Genomic DNA, 27,942 nt, shown 5'->3' with positions numbered 1-27,942 from the left:
AAATGGACTGGAGTAGCAGAGGATAGACAAGGAGATGAAATTTTGTTGGATAACAAAACACAGGAATAATCAGAGAACCAGGAGGAGGAGTGGGTGATCCTGTGAGAGAAGTCTTGACACTGCTGCAAAGGTTTTGAAATTGTATTTTCAAATCTGTAAAATAGCAGTTGTAACTGCAGATACTTAGTGGAGAGAAATAGCTCTGCAGGGGCTTTTTTATTAACATTTTAAACTGAAAAATTATTTACCAGGACAGTTCCTTGCTGTTTGAACAGAACCTGCATTATTGTTAGTTCATGTAATGTGGATTTTTATAGAACAAACATTGAAACTGGCAGCCCAGATGATTTTTGCATTTGCTCCCTTTATTAGACTTGGCCCTTAAAAAAAAATAATTGTATTAATAATATCACATATCTATCAATTTCTATCAGTGTTAGCAAATTGCTTGCATACAAATAGACATGTGCCACCAAGGTTGAGCAAGAGCTGTCCTAAAATGAGAATAAATGCAATTTAATTCAGAACATTAATTCAAAACTTCACACATACAGCACGTCCATGCAACTTGACTAGCTGATGAGAAAGAAAAATGCATCTAGTAGCCTGAAAGAGAATGAGACTGGCTTATATTAAATAAAATGATAGCCTGGAAAGTTTTACTGACAATCATAAATGCTTCAACAAAGGAGTACGAACTGCTGCCAGAACTACAAGTGGTTTTCAAATGATGATTACTGATAACTGACAGGAAGGGAGAGAAGGCAGTAAAGAAATAAAAAGATAACGAGAAATATTTGAAATCACTGCTCATATTTCCTTTTGTTGCCGTGTGCTCTCAGCCCACAGAAGGTGACTGTGATGTTGAACCCAAATGTATTGCTCTCTGTTTGGCCTCTGCTGCACACTCATTATTGCAGGAGGCTTCTCCTCACAGCAGAATACCAATGCTTCTCCACTCACCTCTCATGGCATGATTCTTCCCTTCCTTAACTTATTTTTACACCAATAAACCCCCCCCACCCTGCTTTCAGTAGAACTCCTTTTGATTTTAAACACCACCTTCCCTAGGTTTGCATACCAAAAGAAAATATCGATTTCAAGTGGACTTCTGTTACCAACACAGTGCATTAAATACACTGCTTGGTAAGCTGGGAAAATATGTCTGGATTATTTAGTGTACCAGACTTGGCTGGAGTTGTAGAGAAAATGCCTCAAGTACAACACAGAGCATCCCTATTTTATGCACCATTGTACAGAACATCTACAAATTGCCCTGGAACTCACATCCTGCCACAGGGCTAGCTGACATTATTCCTGGGCTGTGGTTACTCCTAATGCTCTGCTAATCGTTCTGTGTGCTCTAACATGCTCTGGAGAAAAATCTGTGTGCTCCCAAAAAGTCAAAGAAGTCCCCCTAATGAAATTAAGTGAAAGGAATATAATGTATTTTTGTCAACGTGAGTCCCTTAAGCTAAACTTTGGAGGGTGAAGCACATGCATTATTCAATAGAAAAGCTTTAATTAGTGTTTCTTTAGAATTACTCAGAGAAAGGACTAAAAGAATCAAAATAGTCCATCAAGATTGTTGAAAGGGTGGCTAAGTAAATCTACAAAAAGCTGGCATTGCAGCACTGATGCACTTCAAATCTACCTGAAAGCAAAGGAGAGACAAGTGACAGTAAATCAAGTTCATTTCACAGAGCATTCAAGTTCTTACAAAAAGTGTGCATGACGGTAATTTTAAACAAGGTCTGGTATTCATTTCTTTCCCAGACTATTTGTAATATTATTACCTGATTCTAAGAACCCTGAATGTAGAATATAAAGTGGATTTTAAACAGCAGTAACTCAAAGCCTGGAGAGAGAAAACGATTAGTTTATTTCAAATAGGCTTGTGCCAAAAAAAAAAAAAAAGAAAAAAGAAGATGCAAATATCTCACATTTGCAGGTATTGATTTCCAACCAGCCTGGTGTGAGACTGTAATTGCTTTAACAGACCATTGTCTAAAGCTTGTAAACTTGAACCAACCCACATCCCTCTTTTCCTAGAAGATCCAAAAGCCTATTGATTCCAACGGTCTTTAAATTGAGATAATCTTTTGAAGATTTCCAACTTAATTTGTTGATTGCCTCTAAGTGACACGGGTTGAGCACTGTCACCAGCAGAGTCAAAGTGTCCTTGGCAGCTGTGACACTTGGAGAAGTGAGCTTTGCACTGCCAGACTGGCTGGGGATGCTCTTATTATCCTCAGGGCTGTGTGGAGCCTGCACCACTCTGTCCGAGGAGTTCTCATCTGCTTCTGAGCAGTGGATTGCTGGGAACCCCTACTGAGTTTCAAAGTAATTTTTTTTTTTTCTTTTGTATTTCCTAATTGCATGCTTTTTCTTTCCTATCAGGCTCCTTGTGGGGCTCCTTTGTGCTGCAGCCAGCAGTGACACCCTGGACATGATTCCCAGAGAGACTCATTGTCACTCCCAGCGCTGCCCAGTGCCCAGTCTCACTCCCAACTGCTAATTATTGCTCTCCACCTCTTGCTCCACGGAGAAAACCAATTATCATACAAAGGGAAATAGAAGAATTGTCAGATTTGGGTTTCCAGCCTGGCCACACGCCCCGGTGCAGGATGCACCGCTCAGGCTGGGCTGCTGCGTGAGCACCAACAACAGATTTCATTCTTTCTTCTACCACAAGCACTCCTCACAAGAGCCCTAAGCTCTGACTTAATTATTATTAATACTGGCCTTTCATAATCTGGGCTATTACCACGGTTCAGAAGCCATGACTGCACACTTTGTTCAAGTATTTGTGCTCTGCAGGTGACACACACAACAAAACACTGAATTATTCAATGTCTGAGCGTGTGACGGCCCCCTCTGACCTTTCACTTGTTTGTAATGTTGCTGGCTTTTTAATCTTTAAACCATTGTATATCCTGTGAGTTCTCAGAAAACTTCATCTTACATTACACTGACAAAAAAGCTGCTCCTTGTAGAAGTTTTCATTTAGCTTCTAACAAAATATTTTGCACTTCTTGGAGCATGACAGATATTGACAAGAAAGTGCCTTCACGGAAACTGAAAGAACATACTTCTTATTGTCCATTTTGCTCTTCCAGAGGATCCCAAATGTCATCAGGCGTTATTAAATATAAAATAAAATAGCAACACTGCAACTGTGCACTTAATCATTCCTAAAGCTTTTTCAAAATATGTGTTTAATCACAATGGGCCCTGCTCAGCGCTCTTTATTCACGACTTCCATCAAAGTCACATTTCCATGGGAACTCACCCTGAGGAAGGAATGCAGGGTAAGCCAAGGTGATTTCTGCAATCTATTCTTGGGAAAATATAAGAAAACCTATTTTTCTTTTATTTTTTTTTTTGTCTTCACATTTAAAGGAAGTTTTAAATGTAGACAGTGCTGAAGCATTATGTTCGTAAGGAAAGACTTCTGACAAGTACAAAGCATTAAATAATCTGAGAGAGACTGAGGCAGTGGAGTTGTGCTGAGGGAGAAATTCTGCAGTTAAATTAAATTTAGAATGTAGTTCCACTGTTCAGAAAAGTGGCAGAAAAACATATAATTGTGCCATACTAAAGTCTATAACTCAGTCCTGTTACGTCAGTGCTTACAGGTAAGAAAACTTATTCTGTATGAGCAACATAATGCACTACATGTCTGACTGAAAATGTGCTTTATTTCTGTATACAAAAGGAATTCTCCCTAATTCTCTGTCACTCCTGTGGGTGGCCATGTCATTCCCATTTTTTTATACACCAATTGCAAGGTGTGTTTGCCACTGCTAAAACATGGAACCATGCACAGCCTTCATTTCTGGCCACGAAGGAAGCTTGCAGGGGGGATTCTGACTCCTGCTTTGGAACAAACAGCACCAGAAAAGCATTTGGAATGTGCTCCACCTTGTGAATTGAGCTCTGTTCATCGTCTAAGCAGTGGCAATAGGCAGTGGTAACAGGAAAGGAAATTTACAGCAGAATATAGAGTGTCAATATCTTTGAATAGACTGATTTATGGTCACAAAAATATTCTCTCTCCTTTTCTTTCTCGACCACTGGATGACATGCACGTTACACTTGTGTGCTTAATTATGGATGGCACTACAATTGTTATGAGAAAATGTGTTCACAAAATTCAGACAGCTAAACAAAATGCAAACTGACTAAAACTGACACAGACACTGGTTTCAAAGTCAGGAAATAAATGGTTAATTCCTTTGCCCAGTCAAGATTTGGCTGAGTGACCCAATTGGACAGAAAAACCAGCAGTTTTCTAGTTTAACAAGATGATTAAAACACAGTTAGTTTACTTTGAACCTTGGTAGAGAATACAATCACTGCATTTACTATTTTTACATCATGGGCTAAATTCCAAAGGATATTTTCCAGGCTCCAGATATCATGACCAAGCATGTTACTAATTTCTGAAGGCAGCTAAACCCCAGTGCTAAATATAAATATAAATATTGGTCACACTTGGTTCTGTTGACATCATGCCAAGTTAGGTCGATGTTACCATAACTTAACATTCCTTCAGCATTTTGAAACTTTTCAGATGATTTTTGTGGAAGCAAATATCTACAACAAAACACATTTCCTCCTACAAATGACAATAATAGGTGATGTTAGCTATCATGATTCATCATGACATCTGAGACACATTTTCCTGGCTTGGCAGAACACAAGGCCAAGTCTCAGAGATGTTCCCACTTTTGTAATGTCACTACAGTGCCGCTCACTTTGGATTAAAGGAACTGTTCAGCCGTGTTAATTTCTGCTGGTGGATCATTTTGGGCCATCATCCCCCATGCTGTGCTGGGTGCAGTGAAGGAAACCTGCAGTAACCATGGTACAAGCAGATCAGATTTGATTTTTCCATCTGTCTTTAGGGGTGGCTCTGATGCTGTAGCCCATTAAATGATATTCAAAAATGGTGGTGCTTTTACTTTTTTTTTTTTTTTTCTAATTTAAACATGCTTTAAGATACGGAATAACAACAAAACTCCTTGCCTATGAGAGTAAAGAATATAAAAGACAGGAAACTCCAGCACTTTAAGATATCTGCCAGCATGCCAAACCATTTTTCACTTTGCCCAAAACACGAGAGCTTGGCTCTGCTTCAGGCACCGAGCTGGGTGAAGGGCTGGGGGTTAGGAGAGGTGAAGGAAGAGGAGTTTGGTGTTGAAATGCAACGTTTTCTGGGATGCCCTGTGCTTCTGGAGCTCGTGGCTGAAGGCTCACAGCCAGCTTTCTGCTGTGCTTTAGCATCCGAGAGTGTGCTCTCAGAAATTAGTGCGACATCACTGAGATGTGACTTCAAAAGACCTCTCTGGTGTTCTTGATTTTGTGTGACTATTTCCACATAAATACACAAGAAAGGGCTTTCTTACCCCTATTTTTAATTAAGGTTTTTAATTCTGGCTATAGCTACAGCTTTCCTAGATTTGAAAACCTCAAACTGAATTGCACAGATGCTGCTCATGCTGCCAGAATAGGAGAGAATGAACCTCATGAAATAAAAACAAAGACAAAGATAAATCTATCCAGTTGCCACGGTGTACATCTTATAAATACATGGATGGTATCTATTCATCATCTTTATTTTATAAGCAGGTAGAGAGAACCAGAACTTAGAGAGCATCACTCAGGGAGAGTGAACTCTATAGATTTATCTTAATTATGAAAATATGACAGACACTATCTGACAATAAGTGCAAGTAAGACTGGAAATGAAAGTGATGGACTCCTCTGAATGAAGAATTAGACTTTTATCCGGCATCTTTCAGAGTCGAGTGGCCATGTTATTGCATTTCTATTATCTCTAAGAGTATGAAATCTTTGGAGAACAGGAAAGCAAACAGATTCAGATTCTGTCCTTTTATTTCTTCCTATTTCATTCTAAATGATAATTCAAAGAATACCAAGCCTAAAAATTTGTGGGGGAATTTTTATTTTAAATATTCAGTTGGATTTCAGTGTGATTTCTGATTATGAGATCTCAGAATTCTGTCTTTTTTTTTTCCCCATTTTTTAATATAATTTATCACAGATTCTTCAAGACTTAAAATTAAAACTCATCCTTACTTTCCTAGTCATATGAAATCTTCTTCCTCACTTTGCTCATCAAAGAGGCTCCAGCTGCCTCTGCTGGGTGCAGAATGACATTATATAACAAATAACTTATAAACTTTTCCTGCCAGGGAGATAAAGTGTGTTTTGAATGGCTGTACCAGGAAACATCCTACACAAGGATATCTTGTCCATTCCCCAGTTACCATTTCTTCTTCCAAGTCAAACCAAACCAGAGATACCCTCAGTGAAATCCTTCTAATGGAGCATCACTTACACTGCACAGCTCAGAATGTTCTTTTTAGGGCGAATCAGGACATCCCTAATCCAGTCCCACATCCTTTCTGGGTTCTGTTCTTGGTTCCCCTCTAATTTACAGGTCCCATCTGCTCTGGAAATTCCCCACTAGTTCACACCAAGACACAGAGATTCCAAACCAGCACAAACTCTGAGTTCTCTGGAGTGGTTCATTATACTCATTTTGCCAAAAGGGCAAATGTTCTTAGACTGTGAATTGAAGGATAATTCAAGAAAATTGTTTCAACTTAATAAAATCTTTTTGCTGGCCACCCAAGAATACTCAGTTTTCTGAAGTGATATAGTTCCTTTAAATAATGGATAGCAAGGTTAATAGTCCCTAATATGTGGAACAAGTGGTCAATAATTCACAATAGCAATTATTCCATTTTTTTTCTCAAAAAGCTTGCCGTGCCCTTGTTATGGGAATGTAGCTGATAGAGACTGAAGACTATGAATCCCCATCTTTTGTTCTAGATGGAGTCAAAATAATACAGCTGATTTCCAAATGGTGAGTTTCTATGTCCTCTGAAATACAAAAATCTGTGACTGCCTTTATCTGACTCTAGGGATTCCAAACAAACTGTCCTTAGGTTCTACTGTGAATAGGCTGGTTAACTTTCTGGATAAAAAACAAAAAACATATATTTTTTTATTTTTTTTTCCCAGTGAATTTTGAGATGACACCCAACAAATTGTGCTGCAAGTGGATGTTGTTTTATATTTATCTACCAAATTGCAGATGAACAGAACAACTGGTCAGTAAAAGTTTGTGTGAAGCAACTTCTTCAGGAAGGCAACACAGGAGTTCTCTTCAAATACAGATCAAGAATTATCATATCACAACTCTCTCCTTATTCACTAAATCTAAATCTTGATTTGACATTTTTCCAGTATATATAACAGGCACTGTCCTGGGTGAGTCCTTGTTCCTTCTGTTTGCATGAACAACGTTTCATTTCACTTAAATTGAAGAATTCCCACAAAATATTCATTAGTTCCCACCTGCCCTTGGGATGGCTGGTGGTGATGACCAGCACATTTTAGCAGCACATTAACCACGTGTCTTTATTGTTCAGAGACCTCTACATTATACCTCCTACTGCTGAAATGGAGGAATTCCCTTCCTCTGCTTCACAGACATCTCCCCCTCCTGAAAAGAGTGTTCAGATCATCATTCCTGAGCTGACAATTCCTTCCCTCTCCAATCAGCAAGGGAGCTGATCATTACACCTCACTTTGATCACACCAGGGTGGGCTCCTTCCAACTCAGGCTCATCCAGTCCTGGCTTCACCTGCTAAACCCCAGAGAAGAGCTGTGAGCAGCAGTGGATCAGCAAAGAGAAGCCTTGATTTTAATGGCTCTAAATGGTCAGTCTGAAATATTTAAACATTTTTTTCTTCTGCAGACATCTGTAGACAGCGAGCGAAACAAACGTGTGTACACACACAGCTCTCTGATTACTCAAACCCAAAGTAACTCCTGCTTCAAATCTGAGAATTAAACTGCAGTTTAATTTGATATAATGCTCAGCTTAGCCTAATGTAACACTTCATTATACAGACACACAGAATCACCTGGTTTGATGTAATATCATAAATGGTATAATTCTCAGTGTAGCCCATACCAGTTTGGCACGTGGCTGAAAAGATGGATCTCTAACCTGTACAGAACACTGAAAAATTAAGTAATTTGAAAATAAATCAATATGGCATTAGATAAAATAGTGACAATAATGGAGTTATCTGTAACTCCAGACATCTCAATGACTCACAGCTAAATTCTCTGTTTCATACTGGCTGCCTTCTCAGTGATAACCTGCAAGGAAAACCTGATAAATGGAGTTTTGTAGAGCTTTGTGCATTGACCTCGCTGTGCCTCCCCACAAGTCAGTGGTTAGTTTCAGCAGAGAGCAGAGTTTGCCTGGGCAGTTTGAAAAGCCCACCTTAGGCATGTACAGAAGGATTTCTGAAAACCAGGAATGACCTCATACCCTCCCAGTGGCACTCAGCAACTCCTGAGCAAGTGCAGTCGCCTCTGATTCCACTGTAAAACAGGAGCACTCATTCACTATGATAATCAAGTCCCAGTGCTTTGAGTCACTAGAAGTAGGTAATAGAGTGAGCTAAAAGCAGATAATGACCCTCGATCATCATAAGGGTCATTAACTCCAGCAATTTACTAAAATACTTCACTTTTTGGTTGTTGTTCAGCACTTGAGTTCACGCGAAGATCCTTGGTTGCATATAAAGCTCCAAATGAATCCTGTCCTAGAAAGCAACAGCAGCCTTTTGCCACTGAACAGAAAAACAAAATGTGTCAAAGAGCAGTGAGGGACAAACAATTCTATAATTTTAACCTATGGAAATTCAGAGCTAAAATTAACAGAGCAAGGCAAGGTGGGAGAAAGCAGCAGCAGAATATCACACTGATTTCAAGGCACAGGAGGAGGCACACACACGAGACAATAATCTACAGAAGGGCACTCCAGGGAAAAGACCTATCCCCACAAGTATCCAATAATGAAAGAAAACTGGACATAATGAAAATGAACCTCCATTAATATGATTTCCCAAAAGATCTTTTCTTTTTTTGTATTAAATTTCGACTCTCACATCAAAGTGAGCGAGAACCCAACTGATTGGTTTGCTGCTAAAGAGCTGCAGAGTTGCTTCTGATTGAGGAAAATTGTGTGAGACTGAATTGCATTTTTAAAGGTTAGCAGGACACCTTATGCCCTGATATTGTTTGTTCTCATTTCATAGGGCTTTTCCTCTTGAGGTTTCATCTCCTTGTAGCTCTCTTCGAGTGCAAAGCTGTGAATAAATAAGATGCAATACCATGTACAGTACTGCAGAGAGGTCTTTATAGAAAATCATTCTACTTCTTCATTATACTTTTATCTTGCTCTTCTTTTTCCCTACAGTAACAGCATGCTATTTCTCCAAACTAGAAGAAAGCAAATTAGATGAAGCATCAGATAATAACTGTAACTTTGGTTTTCCATTAAAATAGCTTCAAGATGTAGCCTTAAAGAAATCAGCCGAATAAGAAATAATAATTAAAACTGGTTTTTTTACGGTTTACCAACATGCAGCCATCAAAAGTAATTTTTTTGTCAAATTATCTTAATAGAAACTAGATTAAAATATGGTTTGTGTTGAGGTTGGGTTTTTTTCTACTCCTCCAATCTTGCATGTGGGTATCAGGACTATTCAGGGAGGTTCAGGTTTGAAACCTCTCCAGTCTGAAATTGTTATCACAGAGTAAGAGTTTGCCTCACCACCCCCAAACCCTGACAAGACAGGAGCTTATGCTGAAAATGTAGCCCAAGTGTCTAGCTAGGCTTTGACATAGTTCTGGACATCAAAATAAATGTGTTAATTAATATCAGGCAGGATAGCAGCTGCTGAGATTTGGGATGTCTGTCTCCAGAAACAGTAAAACCAGCAGACCATCAGGGGTAGAAAAAAAAAACAAAAAAGGAAAAGGCAGAATTGTATGACAGTGGAGTTTAATTTCAGTTTTCCCAAATCATAAAGCTCTATTTGCTCCTCACAGTGCTCCTTCCAAAGGAAGAATACATTAAAAACTGCCCAGTACATGACAACATTCCTGGACTTCAGCAAAAGTTATGCAAAGGAAGAAGTTTATTCTGCTTCAGATCCTTCAGTGACATTTTAGGAGTTTCTAGATTTAATTTGGATAAAATCCTCCCCCTCAAAGTGCCCACTTCCCATATTCCCATCACCCTACTTCCAACTTCTGCTCCTACACTCGTGCATAAAGATGCAGCTGTGCTGCTCAGTCTTCCAAAAGTTTCAAGGAAGAGCAAAAAGGCAAGTGAATTCAATATTTTCCATTTATAACTCATCTCAGAACTGTTATCCTGACAAAGTATCATTCTTAGTCTAGTTTTTTTTTTTTCCAAAATCAGCCCTGGTGACCTAATCCAAGAGGATTAGGAAGTCTTTAAAAGCATTAACTCCATTTAGGTTTTGTAGTACTTATATGGCAAATATATGTATTATATATATATATACTTGTACATATATATAATATATGTTTATATATATATATAAAACACTTATATAAGTGTTTTCTGAAAGAAGTTTTCTTTGCTTGTCCCCAAAACATTTTGCTGCATGTGATGGAGCACAGGGCAGGGACACAGCTCAGGATGTCACCACCTCCTGTCCCATGACAGGAATTTTTGGTGAGGATGTGCTGGCACAGGGACAGCCCCAGGTGTCCCTGACAGAGCCCAGAGTCACTGCCACGAGTGCCAGCACGGCACAGAGCGGGTGGCACTTCCTTCAAGGGCTGGGGGATATCACAGGAAACAAAATCATGGGTGCTGGCACCAGTGAACTCTGCAAAAATACAAGGTGCTGACACCATCCACTGCCTGAACTCAACACTTCTCATTTCCTCCTGATTTATGGTTTTCAATCTGCTGGAATGAAGCAGGACCCACTGCAGGTTGTGCCTCCTCACCAAATCTCTCCACAGCCCCTGTTCCTTTCCTTGTTGTATTTATACTGGTTTTAACTGGTATGCCAAATAAACAAGCAGAATTAATGCACTTGGGTCTCTGTCAGCTTGTGGCAAAGAGTAAAACAGGTGAATCAAACTGGTGAAAATAGAAATACAAAATGGATTTAATGAGAAGAAATTATTGGTGAGAAATATGGCCATTATAACATAGCATATCAATTCTTTATTCTAGAGAAATGAGGGGGAATATATCAGAGGATTTAATCTCTCTCTACACAGTAAAATTTACTAATCTTTCAAACAATTCTGAACAAGATTGATGGAACAAGCACCCTAACATTAGAGTCAGTGGAGGTGAAAATATCTGAGTAGAACACTTTCAGTTACTTTGAAAACTCCTCTCTGTGTTATCTATCTTTTAATTGCCTCGACTCTTTCTAACCGAGAGCAATCTGCCTATAGGACTGAAGGTCACGGCTTCAAAATGTTCTCAGCTTTGTGAGCCCTAGTTTTTAAAATTGTTTCTGTATTACATTTCAGAAACCATCTTACTCAGCCTTAGCTATCAAAAAGCCAAGTGCTCACATAGTTACCTCCCACAGTACCTAGAGGAAAGAGAGTGAGTCACTGCAGCCTGTGTGAGCTCCAGACAGCTACAGCAGCGATTCTCTCCGGGTGCCTCCCTGCCTTCACCTCCTACAGCAGAAATGAATGCCAACCTAAGTCTTTCATAAAAATAATATATATATTTCTGTTACCTTTACAGCCATTCAAAACAGAAGCTATTACCACTTGGAAGAAATCACTTTGAATGTCTGTCTTCCCCATGCTGTGTTACATAATCCCGAGGGAATGGCAGGGATGAAGGTGCTCTGCTTTGCCTCTCTCCCCAAGCCCCGGTGCTCTGACAGGAGAAATCCAGGCCTGACACAACACCTTCCCTGATCCTTCTGTCAGCCAACCCCCTCCAAATGTGCAAAAGACAATAAAAGGAACCCAAAGATGGTAACAAGTAAAACATCACCTCAGCACTTGTACTGAAATAGTCACAAAATGCTGGTGTGTGAGAGGGGTTTGGTGTGACCACACCAGCACCAGGATACGGCTCCATAACCCCCATGGGCCACAGCCAATGCAGTTCTGCCTCTCATTAAGACAACCTCAATCATCCTCAACCACACACCCAACAGCAGGGTGACAAAATTCAGTTTTCTTTTCTTTTCTTTTCTTTTCTTTTCTTTTCTTTTCTTTTCTTTTCTTTTCTTTTCTTTTCTTTTCTTTTCTTTTCTTTTCTTTTCTTTTCTTTTCTTTTCTTTTCTTTTCTTTTCTTTTCTTTATTGTTTACATAGTAAGGAAAGGGTTTTCCACTCCCACCTATCTGTTTTTGGATATCCTCTGAAAAATATTATGGCCATGTGTCCTGTGGGTTCACCTTTCCTTCTCACTCTGCTGGTTACAGCTGGTGTTGTGCTAACCTGTGAGGTTTTGAAGCAGTTATTGGTTGATCCAGCTGTAAAGATTTAAGCTGGATCAACCAGCCTCTCCCTTTCAAAAACAAAATTGCTATTAAGCCTTTCTGACCTTTTATCTTTTCCCCCAATCTCAGGCCACAGTATGGCTAAAGGAAAAACAATTACAAAAAAGAAAATCCATACAGAGCTTACAGCCACACACAAGTCAGGGAACACGAGGAGTGCAAGCCAATCTTCCACACTCCCTGTGCAAGATCACGATACGTTCACTTGAGAATTCCCACCACAGAACATTTTTGTGATCAGAAGTGGAACATCCTGTTCCAGCTCCTCATTCTCCTTCCTAAATAACACCCTAAACAGAAAGCAATTAAAAAAATTAACAGCAGATTAATAACCCTACCCTACCTTAAAAAAAACAAACAAAAAAAACCCCAAAAAACGAAACCCCAGTCGTTGACCCATCATATAAAATTACCACGTGCCAACTTTTGCTTCATTGTACAAAATCTGATTTTGTCTCTCATGGAATCCAGTACTTCTGAGATGTACAAATTAAAAGTGACTAGTCAGACACTTTCTCTTCCGGAAATAATTTAAAAACAAACAAGAAATAAAATTAGTTCCACTGAAATGAGTTCAAGTGCTACAGAATTCATTTGGAATGACAACTGATACAGATTTACCCATAAGGCTGTGACATCCACTGGTAAATTCTAATTTATTAATAGAGTATTCTGTGTTTGAATATGAAAGAAGTGAGTCTAATTTTTTTTTTATTTTTTTTTTTTTAGATCAGATGAGAAGCAACCGAATTCAAGGTTCATATTTCACTACAGAATATTCTAAACTAAATACCTCCATTAAATACAGATCTACATTCTTGACTTGCAGCCTTTAAACCTGTCTGGTGGAAAATAAAGAATAAGTGGCATTTTTCATCAGGATTTTATCTTGATAAAAAGTCTTTTTTGCAGATATATTTGATATTCATTATGTTTCTATAACAGCCTCTGCATCTCCAGCGTTATCAAACCCCAGCAGAATCTCTTCATCTCAATAATACAAAAGTAGACTTTGTGTTCTCAGCCCTGTTCTGCTCAGATTATCAATACAAAAGGTTTGACTGACGTAGGGAGAGGCAAACCAGTTGTGATTAAATCTCAGCTTTTATTTGGGCTGGTTTCCCAAGGGGAGAAGGGTCTCTCTGTTATCACACACGTCAGGTTTTGTCTGGCCATTATCGTTTCTGCAGACCCTTGGGCTGTTGATTTCAGGAATTGCTCAGGGGGTGTCCAGGTGAGTTCTGTGATTGTGGCTTTGGGGAATTCCTGCAGTTCACCAAGCACACAGGTCGTGGCTCTCACTCATTTGCAAAGGAGACAACACTGAATGATTTATTCAGCCCCACAAAAGAAAACTGATGTGTTTGACATTACCCAAATTAGCCAAATATGTGAGATTTCAGCAAAACAGAGGCTGCCTTCTACTGTTTTTAATTCTATTTACAAGTGATGTCCCCTCTAATTACCCATGAGTTTTGCAAGGTAATGATTCATCAGTTCCCATAAAAAATTCCCATAGTATTTAGAAATTTTTTTATTTAAGAAAAGGTTGCAAATAGACTTGGAAGCTCAGTCATTTAACCCTGAGTTTTAGCATTTTCTTTTCCTTTTTAGCATTTTAGATACAGGGAAATAGTTTATGAATGCAGTTTTATGCTACATTTAATTGGAAATGCAACAAAATGTATCGTGTGAGTATCATCAGGAGTTATACTTTTGGAGTTTTGAGGAGGAAAAAATTATTTAATCAAAAACTTTGGACAGTAATTTTTGAGTTTTAATTAAAATAAATAAGGAGAAATAACATATTAAAAAGAACATTAATTACATAAAGTAACAGGAAATGTCTGAAAAACATTGAGTTATAAACAGACAAATGCACAACAATGATCTAAAGTCACAAAAAAAGAAAAGGCATCGATGCGAATTATACCCTGCAAATAATCATTAAAAATATTTGGTTTTCTCTGCTTTAAATTATTCCTATTAAAATATAAATTAAATGTATCTAATATAATTTTAAAGTTTCATGCTTTTGCCCCCCTTTAAAACATAAATATGTTTATTCCTAAAGGGACTGTCGATGACACAAGGGAGAGTTTCAACACAGAACACAGGAGATTACTTTGCCACAGAGAAAGAACAAACCCTTGCAACTTTTGATGTGTAAAAATGGATTGTGCATGAAGATTCTGTTTGTGGGACATGGACAGATTTCACTCAAGCAGTGAATGCCCTCAGAAAATAAAGCTCCAAAGGGGCTTTGTTTTTTTTTTTTTTTTTTCATGACAAAATTTCAGATTCTCTCATCCATCTGAAGAAAAATTACGTTCTTCACGAGTAAGATTAGTGCAGTTCATTGTGTGAAATTCCACAGTTATCATATCCTCATGTGAATTTAATAAAGCTCAGCCTTAGCAGCTCTTGAACAGCAGCCAAGCATTTGATTTGTTCTATTTCATTTTATTCATTTAAATGCATCTTGCTCCCATCTGGAATAATGCAAACAAACAGTTCAAGGAGTTAAAAAGGGGCAATGAAATAATGGAATATCCTCTTCCAGCCCCCCTCTCCTAACTCTGGTTGTTTGATATCCATTTCAGAACTCATGTTGCCATTTCCTAATTCCTCAAAGACAGCCTGTAAGAGGATTGTCAGGACAGATGTTGGAGCCCTCACACAACTGAGCACACGCTGCCTTAGCCATGCTCAGCGTTTCAAAGCCAAACTACTGTAACTAATAAATCATGCTTGGGAGCTGAAAGCAGATAATTGTATATCTTGTATACAGGAAGCATCAAAAGCCTTTTTTTTTTTTTTTTTTTTTGCCTGCAATTATATTTCCCTGGTTTAATTGTTCCTGACAGAATTATTCCTGTCTGATTTTAATATCCAACCTTCGAGATAAGTTTCTGAAGGGGTTTGATGCGCTCTTTGTGAGTAAAACAATCAAGATTGTGTCAACTTCTCGGGGTTTTTGCTACAACTAGAGGAAATTAAAATAAAACCTCACAACATATTTATAAAATAGAGATGAATACAAAAGTTGATGAGCCATACAAGTGAGCAGCAAACGGTGTACTTGGAGGCTCATCCCAAAAATGCATACAAATAGATATATTTAAACTATTTATAGCTATAAGCAATTCAAATTTACTGGATATTTATGCATGTGGGCAGTGGATTCATAAAGACAGTTAGAACTCTGATTTCCACTCAAATACCTCTATATTCTTGAGGGTCCTAAAATATTAAAAGTCAATTGAACAAGACCCAGAGAAAACTGATCTGAAAGAACCTGGTTTTCAGTCCCATGATTGGAGAAGGTGACTTTCACAGGTCCCTTGGAACATGAATTATTCTATAATTCTAAAATCTTTAAGTATTCTGATGTAAGAAATAGATATATCTGGTTGGATATATATGGTTATAATATATTCTCCAAGGTGGTGCTAATTACTTTGGTTATTATCACAGTGCTGTTGTCAAATTGACTCAATACCAAGTGCAAGATCTTACAAATGGAGGACTGGATTCAATAATCCAATATATTAATATAAAAATGGGAAAACGTAGCATAAGAAAATCTTAAACCATCCATTAAAGACAAGAAAAGAAGAATCTCACAGTGTTAGACCACACATGTATTATTTTCAAACATGGAAGACAATATTTGATTATTTCCAACAAAAACAATATTTGATGGACAGGAAATGAAGTGACTTTGGGTTAAAATTTGGCCAAAATGATAATGCAGAGAAGTGGTCTTACAATAAACCTGATGAAGAAAGGAAATGAATCAGGGAAGATCATTTAGCAGGGACTTATTTTCAGCTTTGGCCATATGAGTTTCTCTAAAAATGCACTCATCAAATCCTCCAGCCTCTTCTTTGCAGAATCAGTAGGTTTGATGATTCCCCCATGTGTAAGCAAACACCAATCTGTTTATCCATATTTTATTTTTTTTAAATTAGTCAGAATGTCATTTTGCTAGATTAAAAATCTACTTCAGGCCATAGAAAAATCCATTCTGCCTCATGCTTCCAAACAGCAGGAAATGTCTTTGAACACTGGTTTATAAAGAAAACAAGAAAAGTTTTAGAAAATCACCTTTTTGTTTGGATATATATATCTGTATATGTGTATAAGTTTCTCCAATATATAAAGTAAGAATTAAAAAGCATTCAGTGTGTCTAATGAGACACTTCTGAAAAGTCTTGGTGATTGGTATTTGGATAGAGCAGCTTACTGCTATCTGTAGGAGGAAAAAAATGAGATTTTCTTGCAGGATTTTTGGTAAATCCCTTGTTCCCACTCAGGTGTAGAAAATACGACAGCTCAAGGTGACTCAGCACACGCTGTGAGCAGCGAATCCCCCCGTGCTAATACAATATCTCCACAATAACAATAACAATAACGATATCTCCACAATAACAATATCTCCACACCTTTCCGAGCGGCAGCCGCGGCTCTCAGCGAGTTCTGACTCCAGCACGGGTTGGGAGAAACACTTCTGGCACAAATTGCACTTCTTTGGGCTTCTAACTTTGAAATCAATAGCAATCAAAATCTCAGCAGGTTGGAGAAGTTGTTGCTTCCCTTCTGCTAAGCTTGAGAACATAATCCAATGTTTTCCTCCCCTCTTGAAGTTTTGTTTACAAATAGACTTATTTAAACAGAAAAGCCCTTTTCCACCTCCAGTTTGATTCCTTGGTGTGTTGGCTACAGATAGTTTCATGTTAAACACCTCCAAAAACAGAGACTTTGGAAAAGAGAAGCTAGAAGGTAGAAAACAGGCAGCTTTTCACAGTGTATAATTTAAAATATCTGTACCTACGTGTTTAGGTTGTTATAATAACTGGGTATTGGCAAGCAAAAGCACTTGCTTTTAAATTTATTTTAATGTATTTGAAGGAATAAAATGCAACATAGCTAGAAGGCAGTTTATTGTTATACAAAAAAACTGTAATTTTACATGAGGTAAATTAAAAAAAAAAAAAAAATCAATCTTTTTGTACCATCTTTAGGGATTAAAATAGTTTCTTCCAGTTAAAAAGCAAAGAAAACCATACCATATATTTTTCCAAGTCTGAATTACTTTTCTTCTTCACTGCCAGCCCAAACAGATTCTTTTTCAAAGGGAGAGAAACGATTTTTAGCAATCTTTAAAAATCAGTCAACAATGACGACACCTTAGTTTTTAATCCCAATAAACCTGACCTGAATCACTTTTCAACCCAGACACGAACACACATCCACGTGTTCAGATATATTCAGAGTTAGCAGCAAATTCTGCTGCTTTTATCCATAGTGGATAAAACTACATAGTGGATAAAAGTTTTATCAACACTTATGCAATTAAAATATGTGACTTAAATATGACTTAAAATTGCATCTGCAAAAATCTGGTGTGGCAATTTTGACTCAATTTCTCATCACAATAATAATTATAGACTGATAAGATTTTCCCTTCCATCCTTAGTCCTGCATGTGGACCTTTGTGCAGACACTGCTGGGTTTGGCTGTCAGACAATCACATTTTAAGTCATTTCTAATTACTCAAATTCCCTAAACATTCAAAGGAAAGGACTTTCCAAATTCCATCACCTGTTGGAAGTTCATTTTCTTGTTTGAAACACTCGTGCCCAAAGGTCTGGAAACGACCAGAATTTGTCCCCTGTTGGTTTCTTTTTTGTACAAGAGAGGGAGAGGAAAGCCATCAGCACATGGATGGTTCAGATCCAGACCTAGGAAAAACATTTTTGTGTGGGGAAACCCATGACTGGAGACTTCCAAATCACAGACCAGGAGAAAACAAAGAACAAGAGCAGAGGGCACTTCATCCATCCAACAGCCTTGGAACTCCTCTTAGGAAAGGGTGAAAACCACGCTGAGAACGGCAGAGCAAAATTCAGCTCCTCATTCTCAGCTGGAATTCAGGGATGAGAAATCAAACCTCATACCTCTGATACCATCACTCAGCTTTTATTGGAAATAGGTGATTTCAGCCTGAATGAACACCTTCCTTGGAAATGAGAATACAAATGAATAAAACCTATTTAAAAGATTGCAAAAAGGAAATAATACCCTTGAAAAGTTCCTGATATCGCACTTAATATCCATCTCTATGCATATAAATAACTGAATTTGATTTACAGGTGTCTATTTATGAAATAAGCAGAAGCTCACAGTTTGAAGAAAATGCAAAAACGTTATTTTGCTACATTTTCAGTGGTAAAATTTAAGAATATGGGTCTATTTAGCAGAAAAAATTGTGTTTTAGAATACTGGGAGAATGAATAAAATAACCTAGTGAAAGAATCGCAGCACTGAAACTCAAAAACTGCACTTTTCATATTTGTATCCTAACCTCCAAATCACCAAGAGTGATTTTCTCACATATTGAGAACCCAGTACACTCTCAGAAGGGAAGACAAATCTTCCCAAAAAATCAAATAATGCTGCAGATTGAAATCCTTAGAGCCTGGCTATCTTTCCCAGCAAGAGATATTGGGATGGGCACATCTCTGCAGTTTCTGCCTGTGCAATATTTACAGCCCATAACCTTTGCTAATTGAATGTGTGATAAATGTGTATGGACACCTCCTGCTCCCTACACACACAAAATTCGTACAGAGAGATAGAAACACTCACACGTGCATGGAAACACCACTGGAAAATGTGCAACTCTTGGAATTCCTGCTTAGGTTTCTTTGAAAAAAAAAAAAATGTAGACAAATGTGCTGCTAAAGAGTATGAGGTTTTCAAATTCTTCATATTTCTTCTTGTAAAGCTCACATGTGGTTAAGCTATTTAATAATCACAGCTCCTAAACTGTGAAAAATATCAGTCTCTGCAGAGGCTTGGTGGTGTGCATGCACTCAGCAAACAGACCAGAGGTGTACTTAAAAACAGTGCTTCTCCAGAAGGTACACAAATATAATCGTCAAAACAAATTTATTTTAGAAATAGATAAATAAGACATAAAAGGAACAGTGCTCAGTAATTCAATATGAAAGCAAAAATATATATTCAAATCATTTGTTAAAAAGATTTTACAAATCATAGGTAAGACCAGGATACACCATAAATAGATGTTTTATGGTAAAACGGGAAATCACCAGAAAAGTGTAACAAAAAAAACCCTGCAGCATTACAGTTTATGTTAAAAATATAATTCTATTTACATCACAAACCAGCTTTGTTCCTGACAGCCCCCTACTGCCCTTCAGAAGACAAAACTGAACTCAGAAGGATTTAAATCCCCCAAAGGTCCTGCAGTGCCTCGCTTGCTCTGGGGTTGAGGTCGGGTGGGAGGGAGCTTTGGCAGACACAAAAATCCGTAAGAATTTGGGAATAATTGGCAACACAGCGCTGGATGCAACCAGCTCATCTGAGAGCCAGCCCCAGCTGCTGTGCTGGAGCTTACAGCTAAAAACTGGCAATAAATAAAGAATTTTCTCTTCTTCCAGCCCCACAAAGCTCTGGGGTCAGAGACACGGCCTGGCTGCTCTGGAGATGAGGCAATGAGCACCAGAGAAAAGGGGCAATTTCTTGAGAAGTTTGTACTGAAGTGACTGTAAAAATTGCAGTCTGAAGTATGATAAATATATTGATATTGCAAAGAAAATACGAGTTGTCAAGTTCAAAAGTTTGGTCAACTCAGTGATTTTTGCTCATAATTCACTCTGACTTCCAAGCAGTCAGAAAAAAAAAATATTTCTGTAGGTGAAAACCTTTGAGAAACAGAGTTGGTTTTGAAACACATATATCTATCTTTGACTCAGGATACTATTTAAAACAAAAATAATAGAAACTTTTGACTGGCCTTCATCACAGAAGAGAGCAGAAATTGATATCCAGCACACACACATATATTTGGTCAATAAACATTAGGCCTTCATGAGATTTCCAAGAACCCATTCAACCATCAGGAGGAAATGAGCTCTGAACAAGCTTTTGACCAGTCCACGAAGAAAAAAACCAAAAATTTAAAAAGTGATACTTAGGTGTCAGAAAACAAAAATTGAAACAGACAAAACACATGCAGCTGAGCCACTTCAGAGGTTTTTTCTGGCTTTCCCTCAGTGCATTTGGAAGGTTATCATTTTTGGCTGGGCTGACTCATGAGAGAACCAGAGGAGGGAGGTTACTGATTGGCACCAGCAATTAAACCATGTGATGTACCTTTTATTTCATTTATCTAACTCTTGGAAATGTTAAAATCATCCTAGATGCTTTTAGAATTATTTCTTGGTGGATTAGAATGATAGGAGCAGTGTAATACTAGGGAAAAGTTAGAGTTTCAGCTAGGTTAAAAGCAAAGGAACTCAAAATGAAGTATATTTTTCTCTGAAATGACATAACTGGCACATCTGGTTCAAGAAAGGTACTTATCAAAGGTTCTCTTCATATTCAGTGCAAGAAAGTAGGCACTTCTAGAGGGTATGCAGTCCTAAAATCAGAATAACCTGCTACAGTCTATCTATGCCTTGTCACCACCAGAGAAAAAACTGAGGGCAGCTACATGTTCACTTGAGATGACTAAATTTCATTATTTAGTATTTGAGATGACTAAATTTCATTATTGCCACTCAGTATCCCTTGATTTTAATAAAGGAAAAAATAAAAGTTCGAATGTAATAATTGAAATTACTTGGTGCTTCTCTTCACCAAACATTGTTTGCGTATGGGGGTTTTCTCCAAAAGGAAATCCAACCTAATCCTCGTAAGGAGAGAAATCCAGACTCCAAAGTAGAAATGGTCCTGTCTGCCTGACAAACCACCCTGAATGAGGCCCAAGAGCTGTGACCCAAACACTGCTGAATTCCCATCGCCCACCCAGGACCCCCCTCCACAACCCAGGAGCAGCTGGTGGGACCCCAAACAGCTCCGGTGGGATAAACCCCTCCCTGCACTGGGGTGATTCCAAACTGCCTGAGCTGTGGTCAATGAATGTCACTGCATTCCTCACCACTGGGAGTGCTGGGGTATTTTTATAGTTTGAAGCATAAATGCTGCAAGGCTGCTAAAAAATAGGAAGAGCAAAAGTGTCTGACGGGTAGATGAGCTCAAGAGAATGATCCCACGGTCCGAAATGAAGAACTCTCTGTAACAGTCATAGCTATAATTATGCAATACAATATGCTGAATTACAATACGTACTTCATTATTAATAGAATTTATTTTACAGATCAAATAGCCAAATACACATTATTTATTGTTTTTTGTTTTTTTTTTTTAAAAAGAGCCAGATAGCAAATGTGGAGCAAACTATAGGCAACAGTCATGGTAGACATTCTGCAGTCCAAGAACTGAGGCAACGTGATTATTAAGTACAAGCCTATAAATATCTTTACATCAAACATACAGTAATGTGTAAGAATTCCATGTTGTAGTCTAATTCATGAATCATTAATAACTTTTTTTCCTTTAAAAGAAATTTCTATATACTGTATACATCCCAGTTAAAAGCAGTGTCTGTATTTCATTTTATTCTAGCAAACTAAGATTACATGTCTTCATATAAGTGCAGAAAACAGGGTTCTTTATACTCCTTTGCTTCCTAAGAGATTTTGCATTGCATATGAAATTCTAATATTATAGATGATACATATTAAGCAATACTCCCTAAAATGTGAGGCAATATACAAGAACTTGCAACCAACCTTCAAACAAAGCTATGATACTCGAGTTTTATTTAGTAAATGAGCTGTGCTAAATAACAAATGATAATATAAAATACTTTAATTAAAAAAAAAAAAGAAACAATAAACAAAAAAGCCAACCAACAAAAAGAAAAACTTTAGAAAAGAATAAATGGAGAAAAAAAAACCAAAACAACAGTAGGCCATTTCCCTACCAACACCCACCATGTGCTGGCTAACAGTGAAAAAATTATGTGGATTATTTCCTGTTTTATTACACTGAAAACCAAGCCACTGGATGTATGACTTTTTAAACAAAAATACTTCAAAAGGTTAAATGTTTGGCACCTGTTAAATAGACATTATCTAGACTTCTGCAAGCAAAAGGCAAATTAAATTTTCTTTTTAAAAGTTATGTGAATGCTTTCCAGTTATTTAAAAGGTGACCATTTATTACAAAATGTTGTGGATAAGAAAGCAGGAAATACTAGGTTTTCACTACCACTATTGTGCCTAGAAAATGAGAAAGCAGTGACTCGATCATTTCTATTTATGATCCATAGCAGCAATATCATCATTAAAAATATTATGGAATAGATATAAATAACACTTAATTCTCAACATGTACAATGGTGCTATAAGTGACAACAACTCAGTTGTTTTTCATTTAAATGCAGGGAGTATAAAGAACTTTACATTCTCTTTTTAACATATGAATAAAATTTATTGCTCCCTTTTAATATAGTCATAGAAAGAAAATTCCTAATTGTTTCAACTAAAATAAATAAGGAAAAAAAAATAAAAAATAAAAAATCTGGGACAAGAAGATGATTACAAGCAAAATAAATTTACCATAATCACCAACTGTGAAGAAGGATGGGTCACATTACTTTTTTTTTTTTTTTTCTTAGCAAAACTACGTTATAGAACACTATAGCACAACGTACTAAAATTTCTTTGTCTTTTTCCTTTTAAAAAAATCCTTGCCCTTGATACCTTTCAGTAGGGCAGCTTGAACAGTTCATCGTCACTTCCAAACCCCTCTGGAGATGAGACGATAAATTTCTTCGGCAACCAGAGACAGGACAAAGGGCTTTCTCGTGCTATTTCCTTGTTTTCATATTTGCTGGCTTAACATCATTGAGTACACGTACGACTTCAGTACATAACATCAGCTGCGATGGCGTTCAGAGCTGGCAAACAGAGAAACAGCATGAGAAAAGCCCTTTCCTGCAGCATTTTCACCATAAATTGTCACGTTTGATTCCAAATTTCTACCAAATCTCAAGCACTGTGTGGTCTGAGATGTTCTAAGCAACCGACAGGTTCTGGTGGGTGTTTGTGTGTGCTCCCAGCACAAAGATCTCTACACACAGAGCACAAATGCTGTGACAGAAGGAGCCACAGAAATAGCTTCTATGGATATTATTCTAAGTTTCTTACTCCTTTTTTTGCTTTATCCACTCAAACCCAAAGTGCTGTTACAAGTTTGGAGCTGTCAGAAGGCTCCTGCACTATCTAGAACAGGTTCTACAGGGTTTTTGTGGACTTCATGCAAAAGCATTGCTCCTAAAAGCATAAAATTTATTTTTATTGGAAAAATTATTTTACATCTTTAATCTAAATTTATCATCAAACAGGATTAGTCCTAAAGAGTCACAGAAATTCAGCCATTCTGATCAATTGTTTCACAGAAAAGAAAGCACTATCAATACCACAGACACCAGCCACTCACTGGTCAGGAAATTGCTATCAACTGCAGATTATTGAGTGCAATACCTTCTGGGAGAAAACAGCAAAATAAACAAGTGTGAAAATTAAACCAGAGTTAAGTCAGACTCCACTGCTAGCAATAGTTTATAGTCAAGTGAGACATTTGAAATAGCACAGTTGGGTCACAAGGAGAAAAAAGTAAACTTTTCAGTTATCCCACTGGAAAAAAAATGATGTGAAATGCAGTCAGTGTTGGAAAAATTGGATTGTTTCTATCCCAAGGCAAGTGGCTGCTGGAGAGGGAGTAGTGTGTCATCCTGGCTTGCACAAAAATCACTCAGTTATTAATGCTGGAACTTCATTTACCAACTTCAGTAAAAACTCAGAGAGCTCTTACTGGGAAAAAAAAAATAAATAAATAAAAAGGAAAAGAAAAGTGTCTCTGTTTGCTCTAAAGTAGTTGGGGTTTTTTTAGCTTTTTTTTGTCATATTCAAAATCTTCCATTATTTCCTCACACAAAACATAAATTTCTTTTTCACTCCTCTCTTCTACTATGAGGCAAAGAGGGAACTTTCCAGGTACCTTCTCCCATGGTTTTCTAGTGAAAAGTATTGAAAGAAATCACTGAAGATTTTCTACCAGTGTTGCACAGAGGAAAAGCATTTTCTTGACTTGCTTTACTTCAGTAGTGATGCACATTCAAATAATTGCTTGTGAACTTCTGAGTTGCACACTTTGACTCATATTTCAGTTAGAAATCTCTTCCCCAAATTCAAATTTCATTTTTTTTTGAACATGGAAGCAGATCTGAACCACAAGCAAAATTACTAGTCAAAAAATTAAGGTAAAATAAGAGAATACTTAGAATCGTAGTAATCAATTTTGAAATGGCTTTTAGGAAGGGCTTATCCCAACAGTTATTCAGCTAAAATTTGGGAGAAAGTGTTCTTTGAGTGTCATTTAAGAACATTTATGTGTCAGTATAAAACACCAGTGCTGTGTCTATTTTACACCTCAGAAGCATCAGCCCTGCCTGCTGATGATTAGAGGATTTTAAATTACACTCACTTTTGTTATTACACAAAACAAAAAAACCTGCATCTGAAGAGCCACGGAACAGGTGAGTTTCAGAGCTGCTGTTTTCAGGAGCACTGCAATATTCCTTCCACTCACACCCTGAGCACACTGTTCTCATCATGGGTGGGAAGCTGTAATGACGTTTCACCACGTTTTAAATCAGAAACCCAAATATCCCATAACTAAGCAGGTCTAAACAGGCAGTGATAGGATCACAGAATTGAGACAGTGGGGCCCCAAAATGCAATGTATTTGAAATGAGGGCTACTTCCCATTCAGATTTCTGCAAGGAGTGTGATGGCTATCTCCAGCAGCACCTAACAAGCCAGCAGAGATCACTGTGTCATCTGAAATTTCTATTCATGAGTGTGGATAAGCTCACAGATGAGAGAATCCCACCAGCTGAACTCCACTAACGAAGATTTGCATCAGCAAACAGGACAAAAATCCATCTCCATGCCTGCTCCCTCCCTCAGCACCTTCCTTGACATGAATTTGAATTCACTGACACACCAGAGAGCAGGGGGCTGCAGGGAGAGCCCCCCAAAAAGCAGAAAATCAGAGATGCAGAGCACTTTGCACCTCCCAGCTCCTCCCAGCAGAGTCACTGCTTCAATGGCACTGAAGTTCCTCAGCAGCTCCAACTCATAAAAATCTTGCTCTGAAGTTAAAGATGGCATCACAAAAGATCACAGGACCCTTCCTGAGTGACCAGGTGTAAATTTGCCCAGATTTCCCCTGTCCCTATAGCATTTTACTATATATTCTATATATATTCTACTGTTTCCAAACAAGAGGCACATCCAAAATAGCATTCAGTAAAAGAAAGGGACAAGAAGAAGGAGAACACACAGCAAGTTCTGATGAATCTCTGCAGCTTTACCTTCTTTGAATCGAGCTGCCAGGATAAAACTGTGCTCCATAATTATGCATGTTTTGACTAGACAGGCTGATACCTAGACAGGCATCTGAAATGTCTGAATGTTGGTTTTTAAAGTGCACGAGCGAAGATTTCAGATTTTGAAATTGTGTTACATGAAAATGAGACTGAAGAAAACTCCTCTCCCTTCCTCTCGTCATTCCCATGCAAATGCAAAGAGAATTAGGAGATTTGTGTCAGTGTGGAACACTTCACACAGTTTGCTCCCGTTGAGGTGAATGTCAAAAATAACTGAGCTCTTACAGAGCTTGTAGATGAATAAACTTTAAAGATGCTGTAGGTTTCTGCACCAAAAAAAAAAAAATTTCTGTGAGGCCCACGACTGCCAAAACAATGGAAATCTGATGACATGGAAAGTCAGTTTGATTTTTATAACACTCCAGATATCCTAGTTTGAAAAACCTTATTATGAATAAGCCCCTTTACAATTTAACACTTGGCAAAAGTCCTTGGCAGGAATTATCTCTACTACATCCCCCTAAAAATTATGCTACTCTGAAGATCTATCGTCATTGGTCTTGATTAACTCCTGGAAACTTCAGAATAATATCAGTACCTCTGCCCCTTGCCCTTTCTCACACACAAATAAAGCAAAATTTGACCTCTTTCTTATGACACATTACATTAAGACCATACTTTCCCTCTTCATCTCCCTGTAGTTTATGATTCAAAGTGTCCTCAGCTGCTTCAGGAGTCTCCAATTGGTTCCCCACAAAAATTTCAGCTGTGGCACTGCTGTGTTTATTTACCCACACGACCACTAAAGAGATATTTTGGGTTTTTTTAGCAGAAAATCTTTCCATCTTTGCTTGCATGCTTCTTGAGTACAACTGCTATAATGACTTTCTGTCATTTTATAGATCACTTAGACAAATTCAGCAGTAAAGCAAAGGCATAATTTCCTTTCTTTAAGGACATGAATCAATACCATTCAGACAGACACAAAATTTAGAGCTTCCAAAGAAAACATATTTTTAACTGTAACACAATATTATTTCAAATATCTGAGTAGAAAGTCTTGCATGGACAAAGCTAACAATAGTTGAGGTGTGCAGCCTGTAATAATAATATCAGTCCCCATCACAAACTGAAGAGACACTTCACAGTGAACAGAATCTTCTTTAGGCTCCTTCAGAACTTTTGGCTTGCAAAAGAGCTGCACTGTGGTAAAAGTGATAAATGATGATATTTCCCCTCACATCAAGAATCTTATTTTCACTTTTCAAGCTAGCACATATCCCTTTTTAACCAAACAGAAAGGTTCTCCAGCTTGTCCTACAGTTTTCTGCAGATGCAGAGAGAGCCTGGCACAAAACCATCCTGAACCACCGAGATCCTGTCGGTGTCTGAGGGGTGCTGGGACCACAGCTGGAGACACTGTGCCTCAGGAATATCTGTATTTATAGTCATTTCTTTGTTTTGCTGGCTAACAGGACAGCTCTCACTGTCCTGAGCCACTCAGGAGATAAAACTGCCCAGACTACAAATACAGAGCCAGGGTAGGAGTGAGAATGACTTTTAAAAGAGCTGTTGAGCTTTAAGAAATTCTTTTTACTTACCAAGAAATACAATTTTCATTCGGTCACAGTCCAACACAACGCAAATGGCCCAACTTATGTAAATAATGCATTCATGAAATGACATAAATTTAATTTTTTTTTAAAAAAAAAGTGAATTCATGTAAACACATAAAGGTGAATGCTGTTTCCAAATCAGTGTAAAGGGCTATTGTGGTGATTTGTTACCCTTCCTCCAAATACTTTAATGCAGAAAAATATCCTTAAAAGAAGGCCAACTGCAACTTTAACAAAATCACTACAATCAGTGACAACAATCTCTTTTCTTATCTCTTCAGCACATCATCCTAACAACGTGAGGTGCAGCTCCACCAAGACAAGCTGATATCAGCTATCAAAAAAACCCCACAGTTCTATTCTGCTTTTCCAGAGAGGAACCCCCTGTCACAGACCTTCAAGGCCCAGATAAAAAGGAAATGCTCTTTCCCCAACCAACTTCTGCAGAAGGAATCGCTTCTCACGCCGCTTTCGAGGTTTTCCCTGCCACAGAAGGGACTCTGAGAGTCGTGAGCTCGCTTTCTCTGCTGGCAGCATCACTGCACGACAAAGTGCGTTTCAGCAGACA

At 37.9% G+C, this 27,942-nt stretch overlaps 1 protein-coding gene across 5 annotated transcripts in view; it reads right to left on the bottom strand.

The window, feature by feature from the left end:
- PCDH11X (protocadherin 11 X-linked) overlaps window positions 1–27,942 on the bottom strand; it is a 426,119-nt gene that overhangs the window by 328,390 nt on the left and 69,787 nt on the right. For 2 of the 5 annotated variants that reach the window (XM_023925912.2, XM_086850090.1), the window contains one exon: window positions 19,363–23,262. The exons of the other annotated variants lie outside the window; for them this stretch is intronic. In XM_023925912.2, the coding sequence (XP_023781680.1) occupies window positions 23,257–23,262 (6 nt within the window). In that variant the 3' untranslated portion in view covers window positions 19,363–23,256. Of the gene's footprint in view, window positions 1–19,362; window positions 23,263–27,942 lie in introns of those variants that run through there. 5 annotated transcript variants of the gene reach the window in all.

The sequence above is a fragment of the Cyanistes caeruleus genome, chromosome 14 (genome assembly GCF_971803275.1).
Source record: "Cyanistes caeruleus chromosome 14, bCyaCae1.hap1.1, whole genome shotgun sequence".
Lineage (NCBI taxonomy): Eukaryota > Metazoa > Chordata > Aves > Passeriformes > Paridae > Cyanistes > Cyanistes caeruleus.
Note: the sequence above shows the minus strand (reverse complement) of the source record. Positions and strands in the feature narration are given on the sequence as shown.